Source organism: Pseudocercospora fijiensis (genome assembly GCF_000340215.1).
Source record: "Pseudocercospora fijiensis CIRAD86 unplaced genomic scaffold MYCFIscaffold_2, whole genome shotgun sequence".
NCBI lineage: Eukaryota > Fungi > Ascomycota > Dothideomycetes > Mycosphaerellales > Mycosphaerellaceae > Pseudocercospora > Pseudocercospora fijiensis.
Window position 1 is genome coordinate 709,400 of NW_006921533.1, and position 23,380 is coordinate 732,779.

Below are 23,380 nucleotides of genomic sequence, written 5' to 3' on the forward strand. Positions count from 1 at the left end.
AGTTTTACTAGCCCTAATTAGTTAGGTTTAGTAGCCTTCAATTGTTAATCTTATCTTATCTTTTAAAAAACATAGCTCGTCTAGTTTCTATAGGTAAAGGCTATTATAAGTACAGTAGTAGAGGTTCGCCTCGCTTAAAGGGTTAGATAGATCGAGGAGTAACCTATTGTCCGCAAGATCGACCCTAGCTAGCTTAGCTCTATAGTTTTGCCCTTAGTTAGTTAGTCTATTAGTCTACTTAATCTTTTAAGCGGCTTAAAGTTTTAACTTAGCCTCAAAGTTTTAATTAAACTTTTAACAGGTTCAAGCTTTAACTTAGTTAGTATAGCGCCTTAGGCTCGCAGTATAGGTAAGGTTATATCTATAGGCGTAGTAACAATAGTAGGTAATGTTAACAATAGCGGCGCTAGTCGTCTTAGCGCTAACTTTACCTCGCTTCTAATCTTCTTCTTTAACTAACAACAACTCGGTAATACCGTTACTAACATAGCTATATCCTTCCTTCCTTAACTAGCGATATACCCCGCAACACTGTTACTAATATAGCCGCGCCGGCCGCGCCGATTGCCTAGGCCTCGAGGCCTCGACGGAATAAGGGAACAAGAGGGGGACCTATAGGGCGCGTTAGTAAAGAGGTAGAGTCCTTAAAAGAGTAGGCAATTAGTTAACGCGTCGTAGCGCGCTTATTAATACTCGGTACGCGTTTACTATAGTAGTATAGTCTTATTGTCCTTTGTTACTAACAATTGCTTGCTTCTAATTAGTTAGCTAATAGTACCCCGGGGGTAGCATTAATCCTAGGCCTTAATAGTAACATTATAAGCTTTTAGCCTTCTTCTTATCCTTTACGCTAGTCTAATACTTATCTAACAACTCGGTTATGTCCTTAAAGGAGTTTTTAGCTTCCTATAAGTCCTATTCTAGTAAATAGCCTTACTATCTTAATAGGTACTCCTTCTTGCCTTGCCTAGTCCGATAGTTTAGGATACGTTCTATAGACTACAGTTCTTCGCTATTAGCTAAGACTTCTTCTAACTTAGTAGGCGCTTTATCGCCTTCGCGTTAGTAGTACGGTTTAAGGAGGGAGATATAGAAGGTATTATAGATAGTGTAATAAGGTAGAAGCTATAACTAGTAGGCCTAGCTATTGCCCTTCGGTTCTCGGATACGGAATAGCCTAATGTATCTTAGTGCGAGCTTAGGCCTTGTTTTGCCGTTAGGTAATAGGTGTTTGCGGATACGGAGGTTCTTAGTACTTAGTATAACTATGTCGCCTTGCTTGAAAGTTATTAGCGTATAGTGTTTGTTATAGTAGGCCTTCTAATATGCCTAGGCCTTTGCTAGTTTGTTAGCTATCTTAGCGTAAATCTCTCGCATCTTTTGAACCCTCTTAATAGCCGCTAGTGTCTTAGGTTAACCCGCTTCCCTTTCCTTACGCTCGGCCTCGAGCGATAGGTCTTGTAGTATAGTAGCGTTCTAGCCTATTATAGCTATATATAGTAATACCTTAGTTAATAAGTAGACACTATTATTATATACGAATTCTATAGGCTATAGGAGGTTAACCTAGTCGTTAGGGTTCTCGTTAATGTAACTGCGTAGGTGCTGCTATAGGGTAGCATTCTGCCTTTTAGTCTAACTATCTGTTTGTAGATAGAATGCTATAGACAGGCGATGCTTGAGTCTTAGCTGTAGGCAAATCTCACTCTAATAGTAAGATATAAATGTCGAGCCCTAGTCGGAGACTATCCCCTTAGGGGTTCCCTAATAGCTATAGAAGATGTTGTTCTATAACGACTTAGCTAGGTTAATAGCCGTCTAATCCTTTCGGGTAGGAATGTAACGAGCGCCCTTAGTAAACCAATCTACGACAACTAGGATAGTATTATATACATCCTTGCTACCCCTACGCTTAGCAGGCGGGAGGCCTGTAATAAAATCCATTGTAAGCTTAGCAAATGGCTTCTTTAGAATAGGGAGTAAAGACAACTCGCCAAATAGTAAGTGCTTTAGTACTTTAACTCGTTAATATACGGCATACGTGTTTACGTAGTCCTTTATGTCCCGCTTACTATTTAGCTAGTAGTATGTACGCGATAGTAGCTCGTGCGACCTCTCTATACTATAGTAACCGGCAAGCTTACTATTATAGTGTCGCTTAAGAAGCTCTTATCGGATCGAATATTTAGCGGGGATATAGTATCTGCCCTTAAACTTTAAATAACCTTTATTATCGATCGACTAGTTATTACTCTTACTAGATCGAGTCTTTCGCCTACTTACAAGCTTATCGATACGTTTAGTAGCAAAGGCGTCCCTCTACTAAGCCCGTAATAGCTTATCTATAAACGATTAACTATCCCTATTTGCAAGGTTATTTAATAGCACCCTCGCTATTAAACGAGGTACGTATTATATACATCTAATAGTACTAGCAGCCGGATTAACTATATTAGTGCTATCGCTGTTACTATATATTGCGATGTCGACTAGGGAGTTATTATAACTTCTCCTATCTATATCCTTAGCCCTTGCCTTAATACGCACTATTAATATAGCAAGAGTATTAATATACTTTAAGCCGTCGCAGAGTCCGGTAAGCCGCTTATCCTACGCGTGCTTATTAACAATACGGGCTATAGCAATCTTATGCTATAGGGTTAGAAACAATAAATTAATAGATTGCTAAGTCCCGCTATCGTAATTAGGTCGCCTCGATAGGCTATTAGCAGGGTTGCTTACGCCTAGCCGATATAATATATTAAAATCAAACCTAGCGAGGTAGACGGCCTATCTAGCCTATCGACCTATAACTCTAGTAACCTTAGTAATGCTACGGAGGTTGTTATAGTCTGTATAGACCTGTATCGTATATTAGGCCCTATCGAGGTAATGCCTCTAATGCTTAAAGGCCTCGACTATAGCTAAGAGCTCTTGCTTGTAGGTCTCGTAGCGACGCTTAGTATCGATTATCTTCCTCGAGAAGAAGGCAATCGGGTGCTAGTAATAGTTATTATCTAATTGCTAGGATATAATAGCCGATATAGCGAACTGTAAAGCGTTAGTCTTAATTCGGATCTACTTGTTTAGCACGAAATAGTATAACAAGGGGACTTTAGTAAAGCGCTACTTTAGACCGTTAAAAGCGGCTTATACTCTATTAGTCTATTTGAACTCTCTAGATAGATTAGCCTTGGTTTTAGTAAGTTCCGTTAGTAGCATTACGTACCGCGAGTAACCTTCGATAAATCGACGGTAGAAGTTAGCAAAACCTAGGAATAATTGAAGCTCTTTAATACTAGTAGGTATTAGCTATTTAGTAATAGTCTTAATTCGATTAGGATTAGCCTTAATACCCTCGGTTAATACGAGGAAGCTAAGGAAGGACACCTCTTTAGTAGCAAAGGTGCATTTAGAAGGCTTGTAATATAGGCTATAGGCCTATAGGCGATCGAGGACCTTTCGTACTATAGCCTAGTGTTCTACAATATTAGGTAAGTGTGTGTAAACTAGGATGTTATCTAGGTAAACTATACAGAGGTGATCTAATAGGCCTAATAGGGCCCGATTAATATAGGACTAGAATATAGTAGGGGTATTAGCTAGCCTAAATAGTATAACTAAGTACTCGAAATAGCTATAGCGAGTACGAAAGGCTGTCTTCTATTTATCGCCCTTACGAATACGGATACGGTAATAGGCGTCCTTAATGTCTAATATAGTATAGTAGTAGGTACTAGAAAGGCGATCGAGGGTCTTATTAATAAGAGGAAGTAGATAGCGATCTTTAATAGTAATAGCATTAAGCCTACGATAATCGATATAGAGGCGTAGGCTACTATCCTTCTTTAGTACGAACAGGATAGGGGTACTAGTAGGGCTATTACTATACCGTATCCGGCTATTAGCTAGGTTTTCCTCTAGGTACTTACGCAATATAGCAAGCTCTCGTTTACTAAGGTTGTAGAGGGGTCTAAAAGGGACCTCTTTACCCTCTATAATATCAATCTTATAATCCGTCTCTTTAAATATAGGCAATGTCGATGCTAAGTAGTGTTTAAACACATTAATGTAGGTCTCTCGAATAGGTTCTAGTATACGCTCAAGCTGTTTAGGATCTATGCCATTAGGGGGCACTAGTTTATCGTTATTACTACTAAGTAGGTCGGCAGTTAGATTAGCTAAGGCGGGAGTTAGGTTGCTAATAAATAGGACCCTAATATTATTAGGACACTCGCTAATATCGATATATTCAATGTCCTCTTTCCTAGCGATTCTAAATCGCTATTATTGACTGCCTAAGTCTATAACTATAGCATAGTACTTAAGAACAGGGTTGCTAATAACAATGTCGGATAGGAGGCTGTCTATATCTACCGCGTAGGCAGTAAAGTTTAGTAGGCGTTTATTTCCGAGGTCGTCCTTTAGAGCTATATAGATATAGTAGGCTCCGTAGGTTAAGTGCCGAGCGTCATTAAACTAAGCAAGGGTTAGCAGGTTAGTCCTAGGCAATTGTCGAAGGTCTAATTACTTAGCTAGGCGATAGCTGATAAGGGCACTAACTGAATTTCCTAGGTCTAGCGTAACCTTAGTTCTATAATTATTGCTATACGAGTCCGATACGAGATAGGTGCGTATAATAGCTAGCACAATGTCGATAGTCTTACGCCGTATAAGGCTAACAGTTAGTGCGGCGCTTACTCTTTTTTCGAAGGACCGATAGGGGTAGCATTAGCGGCTAAAAGGTACTTACAGTGCTTAGCGGTAGCACGGTCGATTCGGGCCTAATCCTTAGGTTTGTCGTATTAGCCTAGTAGATAGCTAGTACTGTTACAGTTAAAGCACTTCAACCCGGTTAGTAGACTACCGTAGCTATTATTATTGTTAGTAGAGCGGTTAGCATTATAGGGATATAAGCCCCTTCTACGGCCCCTATCGCGGCCTCCTCTATATAGCCGTCGGCTACGGCCTCTTCTACGGTCGTTACTATTCCTATTGTTAGCATTGTTATTATAGTAGGAACCTTAGTTTCCTCCGCGGCTACTACGATTGCCGCGGTTAGTGCTAGCTAGTCGGATCCTCGATTCTAGTCGTTATTAGAGCTAAATAGCCCGTTCGGCTGTTTCCACTTCGACTATGAATTAAATACGCGTTAGATTAGCCTATTCGAATATACGACGGCGGTCCAATTTAAGGATAAGCTCCTACCTAAGTTTTAGGCGTATCTTAGAGATCTATATAGAATTAGTCTTAGCCGGGAGATCGTCCTCGAGGGTCTTTAAATAGGCCTTAAATAAACGAGCCGATTAATTAGTCTTTTATTTAGCTCGAAGGTACTAGTCCTAAGCATATTGTTGCCTTAGTATAGGGTTTCTAAGGGTGTCTAGCATAATAGTCTTATAGGTTTGCTACTAAACAGCGGTCTAATTAGTAAGGGAGTCGAAATAGTTATCCTAGGTACGTTTTGGGTCTCTATTAATGTATTGTATAGCATAGACGACTAATAAGTAGTTATCTAGAAGGGCCCTTAGTGCGTTTCGCTAGTTGAGCTTACAATTACGTATGTAATCGTTGTATTGCTTTCGACTAGAGCCGTTAAATACGGTATAGTCCTTAAGTTTAGCATCCTTCTTTTAAGTAGGGACGGGTAGAGGAGGACTTGTTATCGTTGGCTTAGCATTAGTTATTAGGGCTTCCTATAGGCGGCGAATCTCGAGGAGATTATCCTTTAGCTATTGTTCTTAACGTAGGGCAGTAAGCCTATTTTAAGTAGCTTCTTAAAGTCTCGCTACTAGCTAGGGGCTAAAGGCTAGTTAGCTATATCGACGATTGACAATGTTGTTAAGAATGTCGTTAATAGGCAATTCTAGATCATTACCTAGAATTATAGGTTCTTCTTTAGCAGGTCCTATAGTAGGCTCTTCGGTAGGAGGCACTTTAGCAGGTACTTTAGTAGGTACCTTAGTAGGCACTGCGCTACTAGCGTTGTTATTGCTAGCGCTGCTAGCGGCAGCACGGTTATTGTTGCTTCGCAATAAGCCGGCTATTATAATAGGGGGTAACGCTAATAATATATTATTAGCCCCTAAGATACGGATATAGCGGAATTAGTAGGTATTAGTCTAGTACGATTGACTTAGTATAATAGGCCGTATAGAAGGCCTTGCTTAATGATTAGTACGGTTGTTCTTAGTGGAATGGTACGTATAGGTCCCGTCCTTCGGGCGTAATATAGTTAAATCGATAGTTTTCGTAGCTATACCGCTAAAAGCTTAAAATAAGGACTATCTAGCTACTACCCTTAAAGGGTAGATCGAATACTGTATAAGAAGGGTATATTAGCAGGTAGATAGGGTAGTAGTAGGTACGAGTAGTATTCGATAAGGATCTAGAAGGAGAGGGAGGAAGGCAGGTAAGTTAGCCTAACGCTAAGCGCTAAGCCCTGCCTAAGGCACCGAGACCCCGGCTTCACTCGGCCTAACTATATGCCAATTACGTATAGCCTCTTTGGCCCTAATAGGGCAATCTTCTATTACCGTAGGTTTAAGCACAATAAGCTTAATAATATTCTCTACAACCTATAGGGGAAACTACTAGTCCCTCTTATTAGACCTAATAACTATATGCCCTATTTCGATATTACCTATAAAGTAGATAGTAAACCCCCGCTCGAATAGCTAATAGGGGATAAAGGCAAGCTATACCTATACCCCTTCTAACTAGCATAGTCGACAACTATACTATTAGCCTACGTAATAGCTCGTCGCTCCGTACGCCTACTACCGCTAAGGAAGCTTACCCTTAAACAAATATATAAGGTGTTTAGACATCTCGGCTCTAAGAGAGCGTAAGAGCTTGTAGATAGGGTTAATAGAATAATAAGAGATTATATATATAACAATAAGGTACTAAGAACACCGCTTTGTCCTATATATATATAAGTAAAGGGAAAGAGGCTTATTTCTAGGAGACTAAGGCACTATAATGTATTAATACTAACTCTATATAGACATATTGCAGCCGACCTAATACAGCTAGATCTAGCCTACAATAGAGACTAGTACATCTTTTACGTATACGATCTGAATACTAGACTTCATTTTATATAGACTATTAACAATCGCTAGGAATCAACTCTCCTACAATGCTAGAACTAAATAGCTACCTTCGTACGCAGTATTAGCAGAGACATTATATGCCTATTATCTAACAATAAAGGAGGAATTTTAGGCCTTCGCTTTCGGTCCTACTTACGCAATAATTATACTATATAGAGGCTAACAGCCCCGTACACATTAGAATAGGACCTAGCTAAGCGAGCAGGCCGTACTATTATTAAGGTAGCTCGAGCCTTAATAATATATACTAGGTTCCCTCACAACCTATAGCTAGAAGCAGTTTATATAGCTACCTTCCTCGCTAATAGATTACTAAGGTCTCGAACCGCTAACCTACTAATGCGAACACTATATAAGATTAGCACTAGCTATAAGCCAAATGTAGCCTATATCTACTAGTTTAGTGTAAGGGCATATCTAGTAATCTACGGCACAGAGACAGCTAATAGCAATAGCAAAAGGAAGGCTATACTACTAAACACTATAAAAGTAGCCTTACGGACCTATATTAGGTACCTATATAGTTATAAGGGACACTCTATCTATAGGATATAGGTGCCCTCGAGGATAACAGTGCTACGTATAAGAGATGTTGTATTTAACGAAACCAAGTTCTATAACGGCTATAATAACGACCTAGGCGTTGTTATAACTAACTAAGAGCTTGCAGAAGAATATAGTGATCTCGAAGAAGTACAAGCACCCGCCTCGGAGCATTAGTTTAACGAACTTCGAGAAGCCTACGACATACCTCTAGACCTTGTTAGGTTTAGAGCTAAGGGGGTAGATACACTAATAGGGCCTAGTCGACTTATAATAGTTAATAGGCTAACAGATAACCCTATTGGACTAGAACTACTACTACCTTAACTACTAGCACTAGCTAAGCTGCAGCTTGTATAGGTGCCTATATAGAAACGAGACTTTCTAATTAATCTACGCGAAATACTATAACCGCGTAATAATATACTAGATAGATTAATAGAACTAACTATTAATTAGCAACTACAACCTAAGAACGATGCTAGTAATAAAGCCCCTGCTAACGAAGTAGACGCACTAGGTTATATAGATAATATAGACTTCAACTTGCTACGTACTAAGCTAGCTGAATTGCTAATGCTAATTGAAGCCGCTAATATATCTTATCGTTACTCCCTAAACATAGGAGGGCCGTATTATCGAGTTAACAATCTAAACAAACGATAGCGAGCAGCGGCTATCTACCGAGACGGCCGTTACTATATTAGCGACCGAGAACAAGCGAGAAACCTCCTTCTATTTAGCAACCTGTATATAGCAGCAGAGCACGAAGCTAGGTTAATATATAGTAACAGCGCCGATAATAATTAAGCTAGCAGCGATCTACCTAATTCCCTAGAACCGCTACTACTTCTACGCGACGAACATAATTCAAGCCTTATACCGAAGATCTCAGACCTACTAGTAGAGCTACGTAACTAGCGACAGGTACTTAAGAGCCGGTTTAAGGAACAATAGATATATACTGCAAGAGTTGAATTCAATAAGGCCCTAAAGATACGTACCTTTAAATAGGTAGATCTAAATATACTAAATAAGCCTAATCTTCTGCCTCTTACCTAGGTATTCAAATACAAGGGTAATGCTAATGGCCGACTGATTAAGTTTAAGGTAAGAGTATATACGAGAGGGGACCTTTAGAAGAATACACACTTAGACACCTATGCCTTAACACTAGCTGTACGAGTTTTCAGAGCCCTTATAGCTATCGTAGCTAAGTTTGACCTAGAAGCTAAGCAAATAGATACAGTTAATGCCTTCCTTAATACTATGTTCCTATATACGCTATACCTTAGGCCGCCTAATAGATTTAAGTAGAAGGGCAAGGTGCTAAAACTAATCCAAGCACTCTATAGTCTATAGGAGTTACCTCGGCTATAGTACAACTACTTTACTACAACACTAGAAAACAAACTTAGTATGCAACTAGTAGACAATGTAGACTGCCTATACACCGACCTAGACAAACAGGTATTTATCTTCTTCTACGTAGACGATATTGTACTGTTATATTACCGCTAGCATATATAAAAGGCAATAGACCTTAAGCAGAGGTTAATAAAGGAATATAAAATTAGTAACCTAGGAAAGCTCTTATAGTTCCTTAGTATTGAAATTATACACGATAGGTAGAACAGGAAACTATAGCTGTCTTAGAAGGCATATACCGAGAAGATAGCTTAAAGATACAGTGTCGTAATAGCTAGTCGAAGAGCTAAAGCACCCCTACTAACTAGATACGAGCTATATAAGAAACCAACTTCTAGTAAAGATAACTCTACTCGAATTAATCTATTAGCAATCCTAGCCTACTAAAGCCGTATAGGGTTACTTAACTTTGCAGTAGTTTAAACTAGGCCAGATATAGCTAAGGTAGTGTCCTTGTTGTCTAAGGCTCTATAGAACCCGCGGACAGAAGACATAGCAGTAGCAGACTAGTGTATTAGGTACCTGCTAAACACGAAGGACCTATGCTTAGAGTATAACGCAAACGGACTAATAATTACTACTTATTTAAGCTAACAGCTTTATAAATTCTACGGAGCTTCTAACGCATCCTATAGTAACTATAAGGGGACGAGACAGTCGTTAGAGGGATAGATATTTAGCCTATTCAATAGACTAGTTAATTAGAAGGTAGTACGACAGTTAACTGTTACTAAATCTACGACTGAAGCTAAACTGCTAGCTACCTTATATACAGGCTTAGAATTGATCTAGTAGAAGCGTTTCTTTAACAATATTGGCCTTACCTTAGACAGTATTCCTATACTATACTACGACAATATATAGACTATCCGTATTATTAAGGCTAATACTAGCAAACTGGATACGAAGCTCCGCTATATAGATATTCACTAGTGCTAGCTAAGGCAAGAATATAAGGCTAGAAGGATTCAATGCGAATACCTAGCTATATAGGATATACTAGCCGATAGAATAACTAAGCTCTATAGCCCTTAGAACTAGAAGAGGTTTATTAAACAGCTAAGACTAACTAGACTACCTAACCTGACAACTAACTAAGATATACAGTTATAGGGGTATATAAGGAAGCAACTCTTCCTCTAACAACCTCTTCCTCTTTAGTAATACGAAGACAACTCTATATAATAGGTAGTAGGCGCCCCCCCCTATTAATTGTAACTAAGTCGATTAAGTATACCTTTATCGATTGGCGCTAGCAAAAGTGTCTAATACGATAACGACGACTAATTAGAACAAAGGATTTAACCTTACCTTCTAATATAGACTAAACAAATAGTATAGGAAACCTTACTTTCGGGGTACGTTACTATCGCCTATATTATTACTTCGAACGTCACTTCTACTAACTAATAACAAGTCTGCGGCGATTGTATTAGTGCTAGTAATAATAGTGCAGTAGTCTTAGCTAAGGGTAGCGTCCTTAGTTAAGTTACTTATCCTAATTTATTAAATCTGTTTAACTAATATATATCTTACCTAATCCTTTATCTAATTAAATAGACGCTACCTATGCGATTAATATAATAACCGATAGTAATAATGTAATAGGCTTAGTTTAGCTAAACTAACTTTACTATACGATACGAGTACTTAGATAAGGCTTAATAGTGTCGGTCTGTGCTTAGACTACGTAGGAAGACAACAGTTCCTAGTAATAGGGACTATATATAAAGGTGTATATATAGTCCGGATTATATAACGATATCCTTCTAGGGTAATCGGGGTATAAAATAAGACTCTCTTATATATAGTGTAGATTTAAACTATTTTTTTAGTGTTTTAATAAAGCACTATATAAGGAGTTAAAAGGATTAATTTTCTTTTGTTTGCATATAAAGAAGCATTAACTACCTTGCCTAAAACCCTTTTATATAAGCTAAGGGGGTGTGTAACGCGTTAGCTTAGTTATATAATAGGTACGTAACTTCTTAGCTTGAAGAATTTTCTACACTATATTTTAGACTATAGAAGAGATAGAACATAGGCAATCAACGAAGCCAATTCAACCGCCGGCAATGCAGTATTACGTAAGTAATCCACTGCGCTGTGCGTGATAACATGTACTGTATTCTGAGTAGTTTTACGTCATCACCAAAGTCTTGGCGTGCCTTCACATGCGCCAGTGCATATCCGGTGCTTTCTGCGCTTCCATGTCTCTGCAGTATTCATCATGGCAGAAGAGTTCCCGGAGATCCAAGGCGGCGGATCGCTGATTCTGGCATGGCAAGTGCGGAATAAAAAAGTCCTGGTCGTTGGCGGCGGCGAGGTGAGCGACATTGTTCTCCCACTGGATGCGTCCATGCCGAAGTGCTGATATTGATAGGTAGCGGCCGGCCGCATCCTGAATCTCCTCAATGCCGATGCTCGAGTCGTAGTCGTATCGCCGAGAGACGGCCTCCATCCAGAAGTCGCATATCGCATCGAACAGCAGCAGGTGGAATACCATGACAGGCTCTTCGAGCCTTCGGACCTGCATGACAAGGACATTACCATGGTCATGACGGCCATTGATGATCCGCAAGCAAGTTCGCGCATATGGAGATTATGCAAAGAAAAGAGACTGCCTGCCAACATCGCAGACGTGCCTCCCGAATGCGATTTCTACTTTGGCAGTGTCCACCGCGATGGCCCACTTCAAATCATGGTCAGCACAAACGGCAATGGCCCGAAAATGGCCAATCTTGTGAGGAGAAGGATAGCCGGCAGTCTGCCACCGAACATGGGCGATGCGATCAAAAAGGTCGGCCAGCTGCGACGGAAGTTGAGAGAAGTCGCACCACTGCCTGAGGAAGGTCCAAAGAGAATGCAATGGATGAGCAAGGTGTGCGTCAAGTGGACACTGGAAGATCTATGCGACATGGAAGAGGAGGATATGGAGAAGTTGTTGCGATACTATGCGCCAGATGAGATTCCAAGTCTGTCCGATATTCGAGGGCCATGGCAGTTCGACGGCAGCTTTGGCTGGGCCTGTGTTGTGTGAAACGATTCCTTGTACGCGGATGAACGACTCAGAATTCGCTACGAACTCCCATCCACGCTGCCCCGAGGTGCGTATTTCACCATCCTACAGCAGAGTTGCTAAAGGGAGCGCCGACATTTCAAACACAGCCGGCCAGTCTCAGTGAGAGAAAGAGGTGATCCTGAGCACGACCAAGACTACTCACTGGAGCTTGGCAGTGCGCGTGGATGGGCTTCTCGGTAACAGCTCATTATTCAGAGATGGCACCATTCTGCTAATTGCACACTTCGTTCAAATTTGTTATGCACTCTCGACGCAGTTTTCGATATGATAGGCCGAATTCTTTGCTGATGGCTCTCTCTCTCTCTCTCTCTCTCTCTCTCTCTCTCTCTCTCTCTCTCTCTCTCTCTCTCTCTCTCTCTCTCTCTCTGCCTATCTGCGGAGATGCATGCTGATAAGAAGTATCCAAGTAGATAGAGCTGTTGAAGCTCCGAATCGGGCAATTATATACTTCACCTCTCTCCAACAGCGATGCGATCCACGAGTCTCACCCTCCAAAATTCTCGTCAATGGTCAACATCTCGAATCCTTCACGTTGATGTCCGCATTAGCCGCCGTGACGACAAAAATAAAAAACTCTTCGCGTCCACAGCCATCTTGACTCTACAAATATGCCGCAGTGCATCCATCATATTCATCAGCAGCTTCATCAAGTGTCCGAGTCCGAGTCAGAGTCCGATCCTGACTCAGATTTGTCGCGCTTAGATTTCTTGCCGTCCTCGTCACTGCCGCCATCACTTTCTTCGTCGCTTGTCGGTGGAGGGGACGGATTTCGCCTCTTCATCTTGGAGCGAGGCGTCTTCTTGTCGTCTTTCTTCGCGGACGACTTTCTGGGCGTCGATTTAGCCGACTTGTCATGAAACAGTTTCGCGAACTTGTCATCAGCCCGCTCCATATTTCTCTCCGCTCTTCCAATATCGTCCGTGCCGTGTGTGTCGAAGAGATACTTGTCGAACTCTTCGCTGGCCTTCTCGACTTGCTTCAAGTGCTCCACCGTCAATGTGTTCTTTTTCTGGAAAGCCGCCAGCGCTGCCGCTGTCCGCACAGCGTTGTGAATCTGGGGCAATTGTTGGTTACGTTCCTTCAAATGATAAGTCCATTCTTACCTGTCTTCCGTTCCATGGGCGTCGGTTGTCATCCTTCTCCATCGCGCGGTAGGCTTTTCGTACCCACTTGAGCAAAACGTTCACATCGAAATTGAGCGTTGGTTTGTTCTCTCGGAGACGATTGAGGTTGACTTTCCAGATTTCTTCGGTCTGCAGCTTGTTAAGTTCTTTGTAATACAGCATCATGTGAATGCGACTCTTGAAGGCTTCATCGAAGAAACCCACTTTGTTCGTCCTTCGATGGCATTAGAAAGACTTCCGAAAGGCCCTGGCTACCCTGAACTTACGTTAAGAACAGAATTCCACTGTAGTATTCGAGTGATCTCAAGAACACCGAGACTACCGCGTTGCGCTTCAAATCGGTGCCATCACGTGCAGCAAGGAATACATCAGCTTCGTCGAGGAGCATGACGCAATTCCAACGGTATGCAAGGCTGAAGGCTTCAGAGAGACTGTCCTGTACTTCTCTGGGCGTTTTCCCGATATCACCTGGCAAGCGACGTTAGAGTACATGTGAGACGACTTGGTTGAAGATGCTTACCACACGTCAGTGCGTATAATGGTCGTCCGGTGTATTCTGCGACGCACTCCGCTGTACTGGTCTTACCAACGCCTGGTACACCATGAAGAAGGATAACCAAGCCTTTGCCCTTACCTCGGACAAGATCTTCTCGTGTACGATTGCTTTCAGTCTGCTTCTTGTCGTAGACCTCAGGCCCGTGCTCTTCCACTAGACTTCGCACGATCTCCTTGTAGTCTTCAGGCAAGACCAAGCTGTTGAAGGGCTCTTGTGACTTCTTGGTGTCCTCGATCTTATCGATGTCGAGTGCGTCTGCGAGTTATCAATATCAAATATGTGTTCTGCGCCGTCGTCACTATCGACTTACGCCATTTGCGATTCTTTAGCACGAACCCATATATCTCCCTTGGAAATAAGACACCATACTGTTCTTTGAGCTGTTGTTGATTGGAGTAGCGCCAGCGTTTGATATCTTTGGAATCAGAATGGAATTTCTCCTCCAGTTGACCGTCGACGAGACGGTCATCATAGAGAACTGTACTGCTCTCCACCACAAGTGGGCAGACTTTATCGGAGCATTTACAACGCTGTCGACATGTTTCGGTGGTCTCACGAAAGTCAGCATCTTGGGAATCCAGTAAGCCGAGTTGAGGCTTCTCGTACGAATCCGACGCAAGCTGGTAAAACTTGTCGAGGTCGATAATTACTTCACTGTCAATCTGCGCCACAGGTCAGCACATACAGGACTTCCGAACATAGTTCCTACTGCTTACATGCTCTGGGGAGGAGTCTAGACTCATCCCTTCGTAGTCCTTGTGTATGATTTTGGTTGGTTCGACGAGCTTCGAGTATTCTTGACCGCGTCTAGTGAGCTCTTCAACCAGATTGGAAGGTGTTTTGACGAGGTCCACAACTCCAGTCAAGTCTTTATCGTTGCCCAATTCCAAGGCATATTCAATGGGGTACACAGGTAAAGACGTTACTGGTTTCATGCCCTCGAATGGTCGTATGACATGTTCAGCTTGCATAGGTCCAACTTCCAGTCCATCGAAAGCAAGATTGAAGCAGTCTACCACAAATTTGGAGGGTGTAGTGTCCTGCCCAGAATGAGCCTTATCCTTGTCCTTGTTATAATCGAGTGCCGAAGGCGGTTCGTTGCGAAGTGCAGGTCGCCCCCCTCGCACCTTGACCACCTTCGATGCCTGATGAGAAGATGGGTCATAGATTGTATCGCCGGGGGCAAACAGTTTCCACAGGTCGTCAAAACTGACTCTCGCGATGCTACCATCTGCTGTTTTCCTGGAGCGGAATTGTTTGTAAACGCAAATTTCCTTATGCAAGAACGTGTCCATAAATTGCAGCAAAGCCCTGATGTGCTTTGAGCCTTCCAACATTCCTTCACGTGTAGAGTCTTCTGCCATTGTGTCACTTTCGCCACACCTAGCATCACTCGCTATTGCGCCGGTCATTTCGGTCGAATTGACACGATTTGAAAGTCCAGAATCTGGTGCAACATGTTCGGCCAGCTTCTCGTCCATGTTGAGCAATTCCTTTCGAAGGTCGTCTTCATATGCGAGCAGCACTTTGAATGGCCTAATGTGGGTCTCCGTGGCTCTTGGTGCCCACTCTTTGCCCATGATTCTTTCTAAGGCCTCGATAATGAACGAAGAGTTGATACGGATGCGATGTACACTTTTCGAAATGGGGTCCTGCTGATCGGACTTCTCCGCGACATTATCTTGATGGCGTGTAGCTCTGGCAGATTCGAAAATGCTGTCCGTACTACGTCCAGGCAATTCAGCCATTGGCTCTGCAAGAATCTCCATGAAAGGCACGGCACCCTTGGTAACAGGGCATTCGATGAAATCCACAAGTGACCTCCAGCTTGGTTCAATACTCCAGCTTTTTCCATCGGTTTTCGCTTCACCATCATCTTGGGTAGCGTGAGATGTAGTGGCATCATTCGATGATGTCGCATCAGCTGCACCAGCAGAGAGCTTTCTCAAAGATGTAACTTGTTCTTCTAATTCCTTGATGCGGGCTTCAACAAGGACAAAGTAGGAAAGGGTCTGCCTGCTGCGCTTCTGTGAATCCTTCTGTCCGTCCTCGAGCGCTTTTGATGTGATTCCCCAGTATATGTTCTCCTTGAGACTGGCTTTGAGCTCGTACATGTCTTCATTCTCATCCTCAGGATCTAAGAGACGACCTTGCGCGGCATCAGGGTCGGCGTTGGCGGCGTTGGTGGAGGGGGTGGCATTGGTACCGTCTCTATTCTCGTTCTTCGAGCCTTCGAAATTCTGAGCGTGGGTCTCTCTGCTTTCATTGTGGTGATGTGAAGTCTGGTCACCGGCAGTGATAGGGAATGGATGCTTCTCTGCCTCATCCTCTACACTGTTTGTGGTCGTTGCTCCGGTCAATGTGCTGTCCGTTGCGTTGGACGAGCCGGCCGATACAGCACTATCTTCCGAAGACGTCGAACTCATGGCGAAGGTCGCTGGAATGAAAGTAAAGTCAAGAGAGTAGTTCCACAAGCCTTTTGAAAGGCCAGTACTGTAATCTCAGCCTCTCACGGAACGGCTGAAGCTCGAATCAAGTAGCTCGTGATTGGTTCTCAGATGTGTAGCCGCGCAACAGAGGCCGCAGCAAGCAGGTTTCCGAGTCCGCAGAACTATTGGCCCCATCATTCTGGATTGGTGCCGCGCACACGCCCTGGTAGCAAGTCTGCCTCGAGATGTGCTTCGCTAAAGCTCTTGCCAGGGAGAATGTACGGTCTGGCCAATGAGGGTGCATATCGAGACACCATAAGGCTGAGTAGGTGGCCGAAACAGGCGAAGCTGGGAATATTGGCGAGTGCAGAAGGCAAACAAGGCAGCCTCTGAATGTTATCAGCTGGCCTTGGCATTACGTTAGCGCATCTCTATAAGGCAGGTCGGAGCCTTACTTTTCATGAGGCTTGCATGCTGTGCCGTGCCGCAGTATGATCTAGATTCTGCTGTGCCGTATGCCCTCGCACCTCTTGCAATACAGTAAACGTACTCGCTGTGTATGTACAGCTTGGTCTTCTTCCTGGGCTCCGCGGCATCAACTTTTGTGAGAAGGGTGCTACGACTTCTTCAATGGCGGTCTCAGCAACTTCTAAGTCAAAGCCAGAGCTGCAAGTGGTTACCGAAGAGGTCAGCTTTATCGAGATCCACCTTCCGAGCGTGGACCCGGGCTTCAAGAACATCAAGCCCTATTATCAGCCGCTCAAAGACCGATTCATCCAGGATCCTGATACCAGTATTGACATAGAAGATACTGAAGATCTGAAGCGTGGGAAAATCAAATTTCTGGAGACCCTCACAGAGTGGAACGTAAAGTCTCGATCAATTGACGGCAAGGACAGCGGGGTATATCTGAAGAATGAAGAGAAGCATTCCTGGGAAGATGTGATAAATACTCTAGAGAGCGCTTTGACGCGATATCAGACCTTGGAAAGCAAAGGCTTCCGCGGGAAGCTGCGGCATTATCTGCGGAAATGCCGTGATTTGAAAGGTCCTGTTGAGAGCTGGATCAGATTGTTGCCGACAGAGTCATGGCAAGGCTCCTTGCTATGTGGGGGACTGAAGGTCGTCGTTGGTGTATGTTGGTGCGGCCGTTGTCATTGCTGACGCTGACCCGACGCTCGTACCAGGTAGCTGCGCAGCTCGATGATGTTCGCGAGGAGATCAACGATATGGTCGAACAAGTTCCGATCGCAATCCAAACTGCACTGCATCTCAAGATGGTGTATGCAACTAAACAGTTGGACAAATATTCTGGAAGGCTGGTCCTGGCAACCATGGAGTGCATGCAACAGGCTCTTGAATACTTCATGCAGCATCCTGCGAAGAAATTCATTCGCGCGGCCTTCAAAGGCAAGGACTATGGCAAATACCTGTCCGAATCGGTGAAGGACTTCCAGACTCTGTGGGCCACAATGGACAGGATAGCCATGAATGAGCTGCACGCCAGCTTCAAAGCAAAGTCAGACAGGGATGATACAGGTATGGTCTCCAGACACACCATAGTAAGCCAACTGACGAAGTTCAGCGCATGCCGAAGTCATCGAGAAAAATGACCAGCTCCTGAAACGGGTTGATGAGCGTGAGTCGTATTGCTCCCATCTTGAGGCCACGGACTGACTTAGCTAGTCTCTCTGGAGTTGATAGAGACCAAGACGCAAGGAGCGGAGGTGATGAATTCGATGAAGTCCCTTCTTCGCGATGCCACCAAGCGACACAGACAGGACAGGCGACTGAAAGCCGAACGAGAAAAACGTCGCGTCAAGAATGAGGCGACGCGAAGAATGAATGAACAAGTGACGGACATGTGGAAAGGTCAGAAGTTTCCTGGCACGACGCCACACTTTGACGAGGAAACTTTCCATTTTTGCTGATGACGCTCCAGATATGCTCTCACTGGCAATAGAGTGGGATGCCGAACTTGCAATCACAGATCTGGCACAATGTCTTCGCATTGGGCGCTCCATGTCCTCGGATGTTGAGAGCCGCACAGCTTTCATCCTGAGTTCAGCTGAAGTCACCAAATGGATAGAGGACGATACCGACCAGCGTCTCGTGGTGAATGCGCGAGAGGGTCGGGCTGACGTGACCAATTCCACGGTATCGTTCTTCTCTTCATTACTGCTGAGTTCCTTGAACGAGCGAGCCACAGGCGTCAGCCTGTATTGGTTCTGCGGCCAGCACCACCGCGAAGATCCCAAGACCATGGTCGTCGATTTGCTCGGTCAGCTCTTGCATCAAGGTCTGAAGCACGTCGTTGCAACGAAATTGCCCAATCTGTGCCAGGTTCTCGATTCAAACAATATCGCAGACAGTTTCGACACCGTGACCGCTCTGTTCTTCGGCTGCCTAGCTATGCAGCTGCAAGAGACAGCCGTATACTGCATACTGGACTCTTTGTCTCTATACGAGGACAGGAGAAGAGTGGATGACCTTGTGCACTTCGTAACGGACTTTTGTCAGGTCACTGGGCGACATCCCTTGAAACTCCTGGCCACCAGTCCGGTTCAGTGCACCTACTTGACAGCGTCAAGTGATCTTCCTCCTTTCTCGATGCTCTGGGTGCCCAAAGCTATCCCGCGCAACCGAATCACATCTTGAGTCTCGGTGTAACAATGAGCACCACAGTGCGGTGTCGACCTGAGCTTCGACGCATCTTTCAGTCACTAAGGCACGCTGGGTTCGCCAGGAGAATTCTTGTATCAAGTTGAGTTGCCAGCATACAGGTGTTGAGAACGGCCGCAGTTCCAATTCCAGCGACGAGAACGACGTGGGAATCCCGGCTGTAGCAAAGATGTCGGGAGTCATGACCAGACGCTGATATCGATCGTGGGAAGAAGGCTCTCAGCGCCATGCTGGTAATGATCTAACTTGTGAATGAAGAGGACTTCCTGCATTTTGAAGAAATTCGTAGTCAGTCCTCATGAGCCCACAAGCAACTTACCACTGCCACTAGTGATGTTGGCTGAGATCGGAAACATTTTCGATTCAAAAAGAAGTGGCATAGTATACAAGACCGCTTCGGAGCCGCAAGAACGCCCGGCTACGCAGCTACATCACCGACGCATATTCCAAGCGCCGTACAGTCGAGATGCATTGTATCAGTAAGACAACATTATCCTCCTTAGCTCTCATCCATCGTATCCAGTCTTAGCCGTCAAGCACCACCCATTAGTTCTTTGGTGGGTACTTCTTGAAGAAGTATCTGTGCGTTAATAAGGTTAGCAGGGATTCACTGTGAGAGCTTACCCGTGTGACGTCGGAGCAAAGGAAACTTACTGCGAGACATAGTAATCGCCCACTGCAAAGAGACCGACTGCACCCGCCCAAGCACCAACGACGTTCCATGTCAGGGTGTTGGATTTGTGCATTCTGTATGCGCCAGTTCCAAGAAGAGCACCAAGAGCAGCGATAACCACAGCATTGCCTACCACGACTGGGTTGTTCTTGTTCTTCTCAGCCCAGTCTTCGGCCTTCTTGCCGTCCTTCTTCGCCTGCTGCCATTCCTCCTTTGCCTTGCCCTTGACCTGTTCGTACTTCTTCTCGCTCTTCTGGCTGAATGTCTTGGATTCTGACTTGAAGTCCTTTCCGAGCTGCTTTGCGCTTGCCTCAGCCCGGTGCATGAAGTCGTGTGCCTCCTTCGCTGCTTGATCTGCCTTTTGCTCTGCTTCCCTTCGTGCCTCCTCGGCGCGTTCTTCGGCCAGCTGTTGATCGGCGTAGCTAGTTGTGGAAGGCAGAGACTGAACGTGATCGTTGACAGAGTTGAGAGACTCGAGCTGTCATTTTTGTTAGAGTGGATCGCGCACCGTGAAATCAGCACCTACCGAGTGAACACCGCTATCTTCGTGCATTATCTCTGGCACTGCGTCTGGAATCCTTTTGCATCCGGTTAGTCATTCTTGGTGCCGCGATCCTTGGTCGTTCCTTACTTCTGTACATACTGTCAGTATGACCATGACAGATGGTGACCCGGCATACATACCTCCTCATCGCTCTGCTTTGGGCCCTTGGCCGCGATTTCTGCGTAAGAAGCCATAATACTGTCTGTTTCGCTATTGGGTCGCTGGAGAAATTCAAGCTGGAAATCTGAAGACACTGGCGGACTGAGTCAATGCCTGAAGCGAAGTATGATCCAAGAGGTGATGTTGTTGGTGAGAGTGCGTACTGGTATGCGAGCAATGAAGAAACTGGTCAGAAGATGGGAGGAAGAGCGCAAAGTTGGCAGGAGCTTGTGATGCTTGCCTCGTCTGGAAACGGATGCAAGTGTGACGCAAAGGTGGCCCGAGCTCTTTGATGCGGCTCTGCTTGACACCGACGATCAACACGCGACTTGACTGGGAGCAAAGACATCGAAGCAGACACAGAAGGAGACATGTCTGGCGGGTGGAACACGATTGAGAGCGACGCCGTGGGTCCGTCCAGCATCGCCAACATTGATGAACATTTACTGATACTTTTCCAAGGGCGTCTTCACATATCTGATCGAGTCGCTGGGCGTCAAGAAAGTGCAATTCGAGGAGCTCATATCGCTAGATGCAGACTCATTACAGCAACTGAACCCGATCGGAGTCATCTTCCTGTTCAAATACCCCACCGACGAGAAGCCGAAGCGAGATGCACCACTTGATGGCGAGTTCGACTACGCAGCATTAGAAGGACAGTCAGATGAAGGCGGCCCGGTATGGTTTGCAGCACAGACGATCCAGAATGCATGCGGAACTCAAGCACTCCTTAGTGTGCTGCTCAACAAGGATGGTTCGTCAGAAGACGGTGGCGTAGAGATTGGTCCAAACTTGAAGGACTTCAAGGAATTCACATCCGCTTTCCCACCAGACCTGCGTGGCGAGGCGCTCTCGAATTCAGACCTGATCCGCGAGACACACAACTCATTCGCCCGCTCCTCGCCCTTTGTATCAGATGAGACTCGCATGGCGACTGCAGATGACGACGTCTACCACTTTATTGCTTATACAAGCATCAATAGCACTCTCTACGAGCTCGACGGATTACAGCCAGCCCCAATACGACACGGCGATGCCGGCGCTTGTCCTCCGGAAATCTTTGCAGATGCCGTCATTCCAGTCCTCCAACGACGAATCGAACGCTACCCACAGACCGAGATCAGATTCAACCTTCTAGCCATGTGCGAGGACTTGAGGTCGAGGGCAAGAGAAGTGGGCGACTCGGAATGGCTAGCACGAGAAGAGCAGAAGCGAAGAGACTGGCAATGGGAGAACGCACTGCGGAGACACAACTTCGTCGGCTTCATCGGAGAGGTCATGAAGGGTGTCACAGCGCAGAAGGTGAAGGACGGCAGCTATGATAAGTGGATCGAGGATGCAAAGGCAGCAACTAAAAAGCGCGTGGATGATCGGCAGAGAAAGGGACAAGGCGCTGACGAAATGGACGTCTCGTAGCTGCTCCAAGCATTATCTGCTTGTAGAGTGGCGGAAGATCTCCGCACGGGCAAGTCATGTACGATGAATGAGAAGCGACAATGAGAGTGGGAGGGAAACACTTTCACAAACAAAAGACAGTGGCAACGTGTGCCTGCATAATGGTATCAAACGAACTCCGAAACTCCAGCATGGTCAGTCTGGTATCAAACAATCTCCCAAAATCCAACATAGTCAGTCTGGTATCGAACAATCTCCCAAAATCCAAAATCTGTCAATCTGGCCCCAAAAACCACAGCCGCTAAATCATGCTTGCAGAAACGACTACAACTTAGCCACCTTCTGAGCCGCAGCCTTCTCCGCCTTCTCCGCCTCCTCATCCTCCTTCCACTCCTTCTCCGCCCTCACCATCCTCTCCCTCTCCTCCCTTTCATACTCCGGCGACCCGGGCACCGGGTTCCCACTATCGGGATACTTCTCCAAACCCTTCCAATCCTCCTTATTCAACAACTCCACCACATCATCATACTGATCCTCCCGAAAAACAATCTCCCTCTGCCTCCCCTTATCATCCCTAAACCCAGCGATGGTCGGAAGACTACAACTCGTCGGAACAGGCGGAGGATTTCCATGTCCCCTCTTCCTCACCATCGCCCCAGGCCTCCTACCCACAGTACCATTCCGCCCCGCAGGCCTAGCCTCCCAAGCCGGCTGCAACATCCCATACGGCCTCGGAACCCTCGGATCATCATAATACCCCGGCGGCGGAGTCGGAGGTCTACCTTCTCCCCCCCTCCCCCCCTCCCTTCCTCGCCGCCCTCCGGCTCCCTCCACGCAGCATCATCCCTCCCCCGAGTCCACATAGCACTACACTTCCACGTATTCGGATCCGTAAACCTAGCATTCTCCGGATACGTCGAAAACTCCTCGGTACAAACCCTTCCACCATTCCCCACCGGACGCGCCTCGTCGAACAGCCCACCAGAGCATTGCTCTTTATTGTAGAAATGTGCCATTTCGAGGCGCCCGAGGTCGAAAATTCCTATGTGGTAGCAGTAAGTGGGACCCCGAGGGTTGGTGCAGCATTGGCCGGAGGTGGGTGTGAAGGGGCAGCAGTAGTGGGTGAGGGATTTTTCGCAGTTGTTGTTGCCGTGCTGGAAGAAGCAGATTTGTTTTGTGGAGAGGGTGGGGGTGAGGAGGGTGAAGAGGGTGAGGAGGAGGAGGAGGTGGAGGGTGGGTGAGAGCATGGTTGTCGATGGGGTGGGACGGTTGAGTGGTACTGGTGTGGAGTTGGTGGTGGAGATGACTCGCTTTGATGTGGCTCAATGGTTCTGAAAGCCTGATGGTCGAATGGGTAGCACGGTTGATGTGGTGCGGCAGTCAAGAAGACTCGCTCTGATGTCGCTCAATGGTTCTGGAAGCCTGATTGTCGAATGGGTGGCACAGTACGTGTCCCTTATGATGAGTTGTTGATCGACTAGACTTGCTTTGGTGCCCAGCAATACTTGATCGTGTCGATTGTGTTGCTCCAGGAGAGATGCAATAGGTGGACGAGGAGGCATTTACTTATAGGCAATGGAACAGACACTGCGAATGACCTGCCAGCACATCAACATATTGTCTACTAGTCTCATGGTCGTGAAGGCA

At 45.4% G+C, this 23,380-nt stretch overlaps 6 protein-coding genes across 6 annotated transcripts; 3 read left to right on the forward strand and 3 right to left on the reverse strand.

Moving 5' to 3' along the window:
• Positions 1 to 11,319: 11,319 nt before the first annotated feature.
• On the forward strand, positions 11,320 to 12,401 carry MYCFIDRAFT_60255 (uncharacterized protein; the record flags this gene model as incomplete). The annotated part of the gene is made up of 2 exons (XM_007924472.1): positions 11,320 to 11,415; positions 11,473 to 12,401. The coding sequence occupies 2 exons, from the start codon at positions 11,320 to 11,322 to the stop codon at positions 12,127 to 12,129; spliced, it is 753 nt and encodes a 250-aa protein (XP_007922663.1). The 3' UTR covers positions 12,130 to 12,401.
• A 683-nt stretch (positions 12,402 to 13,084) lies between these two features.
• On the reverse strand, positions 13,085 to 13,948 carry MYCFIDRAFT_16922 (uncharacterized protein; the record flags this gene model as incomplete). Its single annotated transcript, XM_007924127.1, has 4 exons — positions 13,085 to 13,225; positions 13,275 to 13,509; positions 13,562 to 13,763; positions 13,816 to 13,948. Coding segments are annotated over 4 exons (711 nt in total), but the record flags the coding sequence as incomplete, so codon positions are not given.
• Positions 13,949 to 16,910: 2,962 nt separating this feature from the next.
• MYCFIDRAFT_213832 (uncharacterized protein) lies at positions 16,911 to 19,273 on the forward strand (the record flags this gene model as incomplete). Its single annotated transcript, XM_007924814.1, has 4 exons — positions 16,911 to 17,414; positions 17,468 to 17,819; positions 17,985 to 18,152; positions 18,223 to 19,273. 4 exons carry the CDS (start codon positions 16,911 to 16,913, stop codon positions 18,936 to 18,938), a joined length of 1,740 nt encoding a protein of 579 aa, XP_007923005.1. The 3' UTR covers positions 18,939 to 19,273.
• Positions 19,274 to 19,304: 31 nt separating this feature from the next.
• On the reverse strand, positions 19,305 to 20,535 carry MYCFIDRAFT_53414 (uncharacterized protein). Its single transcript, XM_007924391.1, has 4 exons — positions 20,320 to 20,535; positions 20,162 to 20,215; positions 19,617 to 20,113; positions 19,305 to 19,542 (listed from the first exon to the last, which is right to left on the reverse strand). Exons 1-4 carry the CDS (start codon positions 20,371 to 20,373, stop codon positions 19,509 to 19,511), a joined length of 639 nt encoding a protein of 212 aa, XP_007922582.1. The 5' UTR covers positions 20,374 to 20,535; the 3' UTR covers positions 19,305 to 19,508.
• Positions 20,536 to 20,709: 174 nt separating this feature from the next.
• Positions 20,710 to 21,754, forward strand: MYCFIDRAFT_65200 (uncharacterized protein; the record flags this gene model as incomplete). Its single annotated transcript, XM_007924509.1, has 2 exons — positions 20,710 to 20,745; positions 20,801 to 21,754. 2 exons carry the CDS (start codon positions 20,710 to 20,712, stop codon positions 21,752 to 21,754), a joined length of 990 nt encoding a protein of 329 aa, XP_007922700.1.
• A 104-nt stretch (positions 21,755 to 21,858) lies between these two features.
• MYCFIDRAFT_210214 (uncharacterized protein) lies at positions 21,859 to 22,922 on the reverse strand. The gene has a single exon (XM_007924815.1). The coding sequence runs from the start codon at positions 22,451 to 22,453 to the stop codon at positions 22,058 to 22,060; it is 396 nt and encodes a 131-aa protein (XP_007923006.1). The 5' UTR covers positions 22,454 to 22,922; the 3' UTR covers positions 21,859 to 22,057.
• Positions 22,923 to 23,380: the final 458 nt, after the last annotated feature.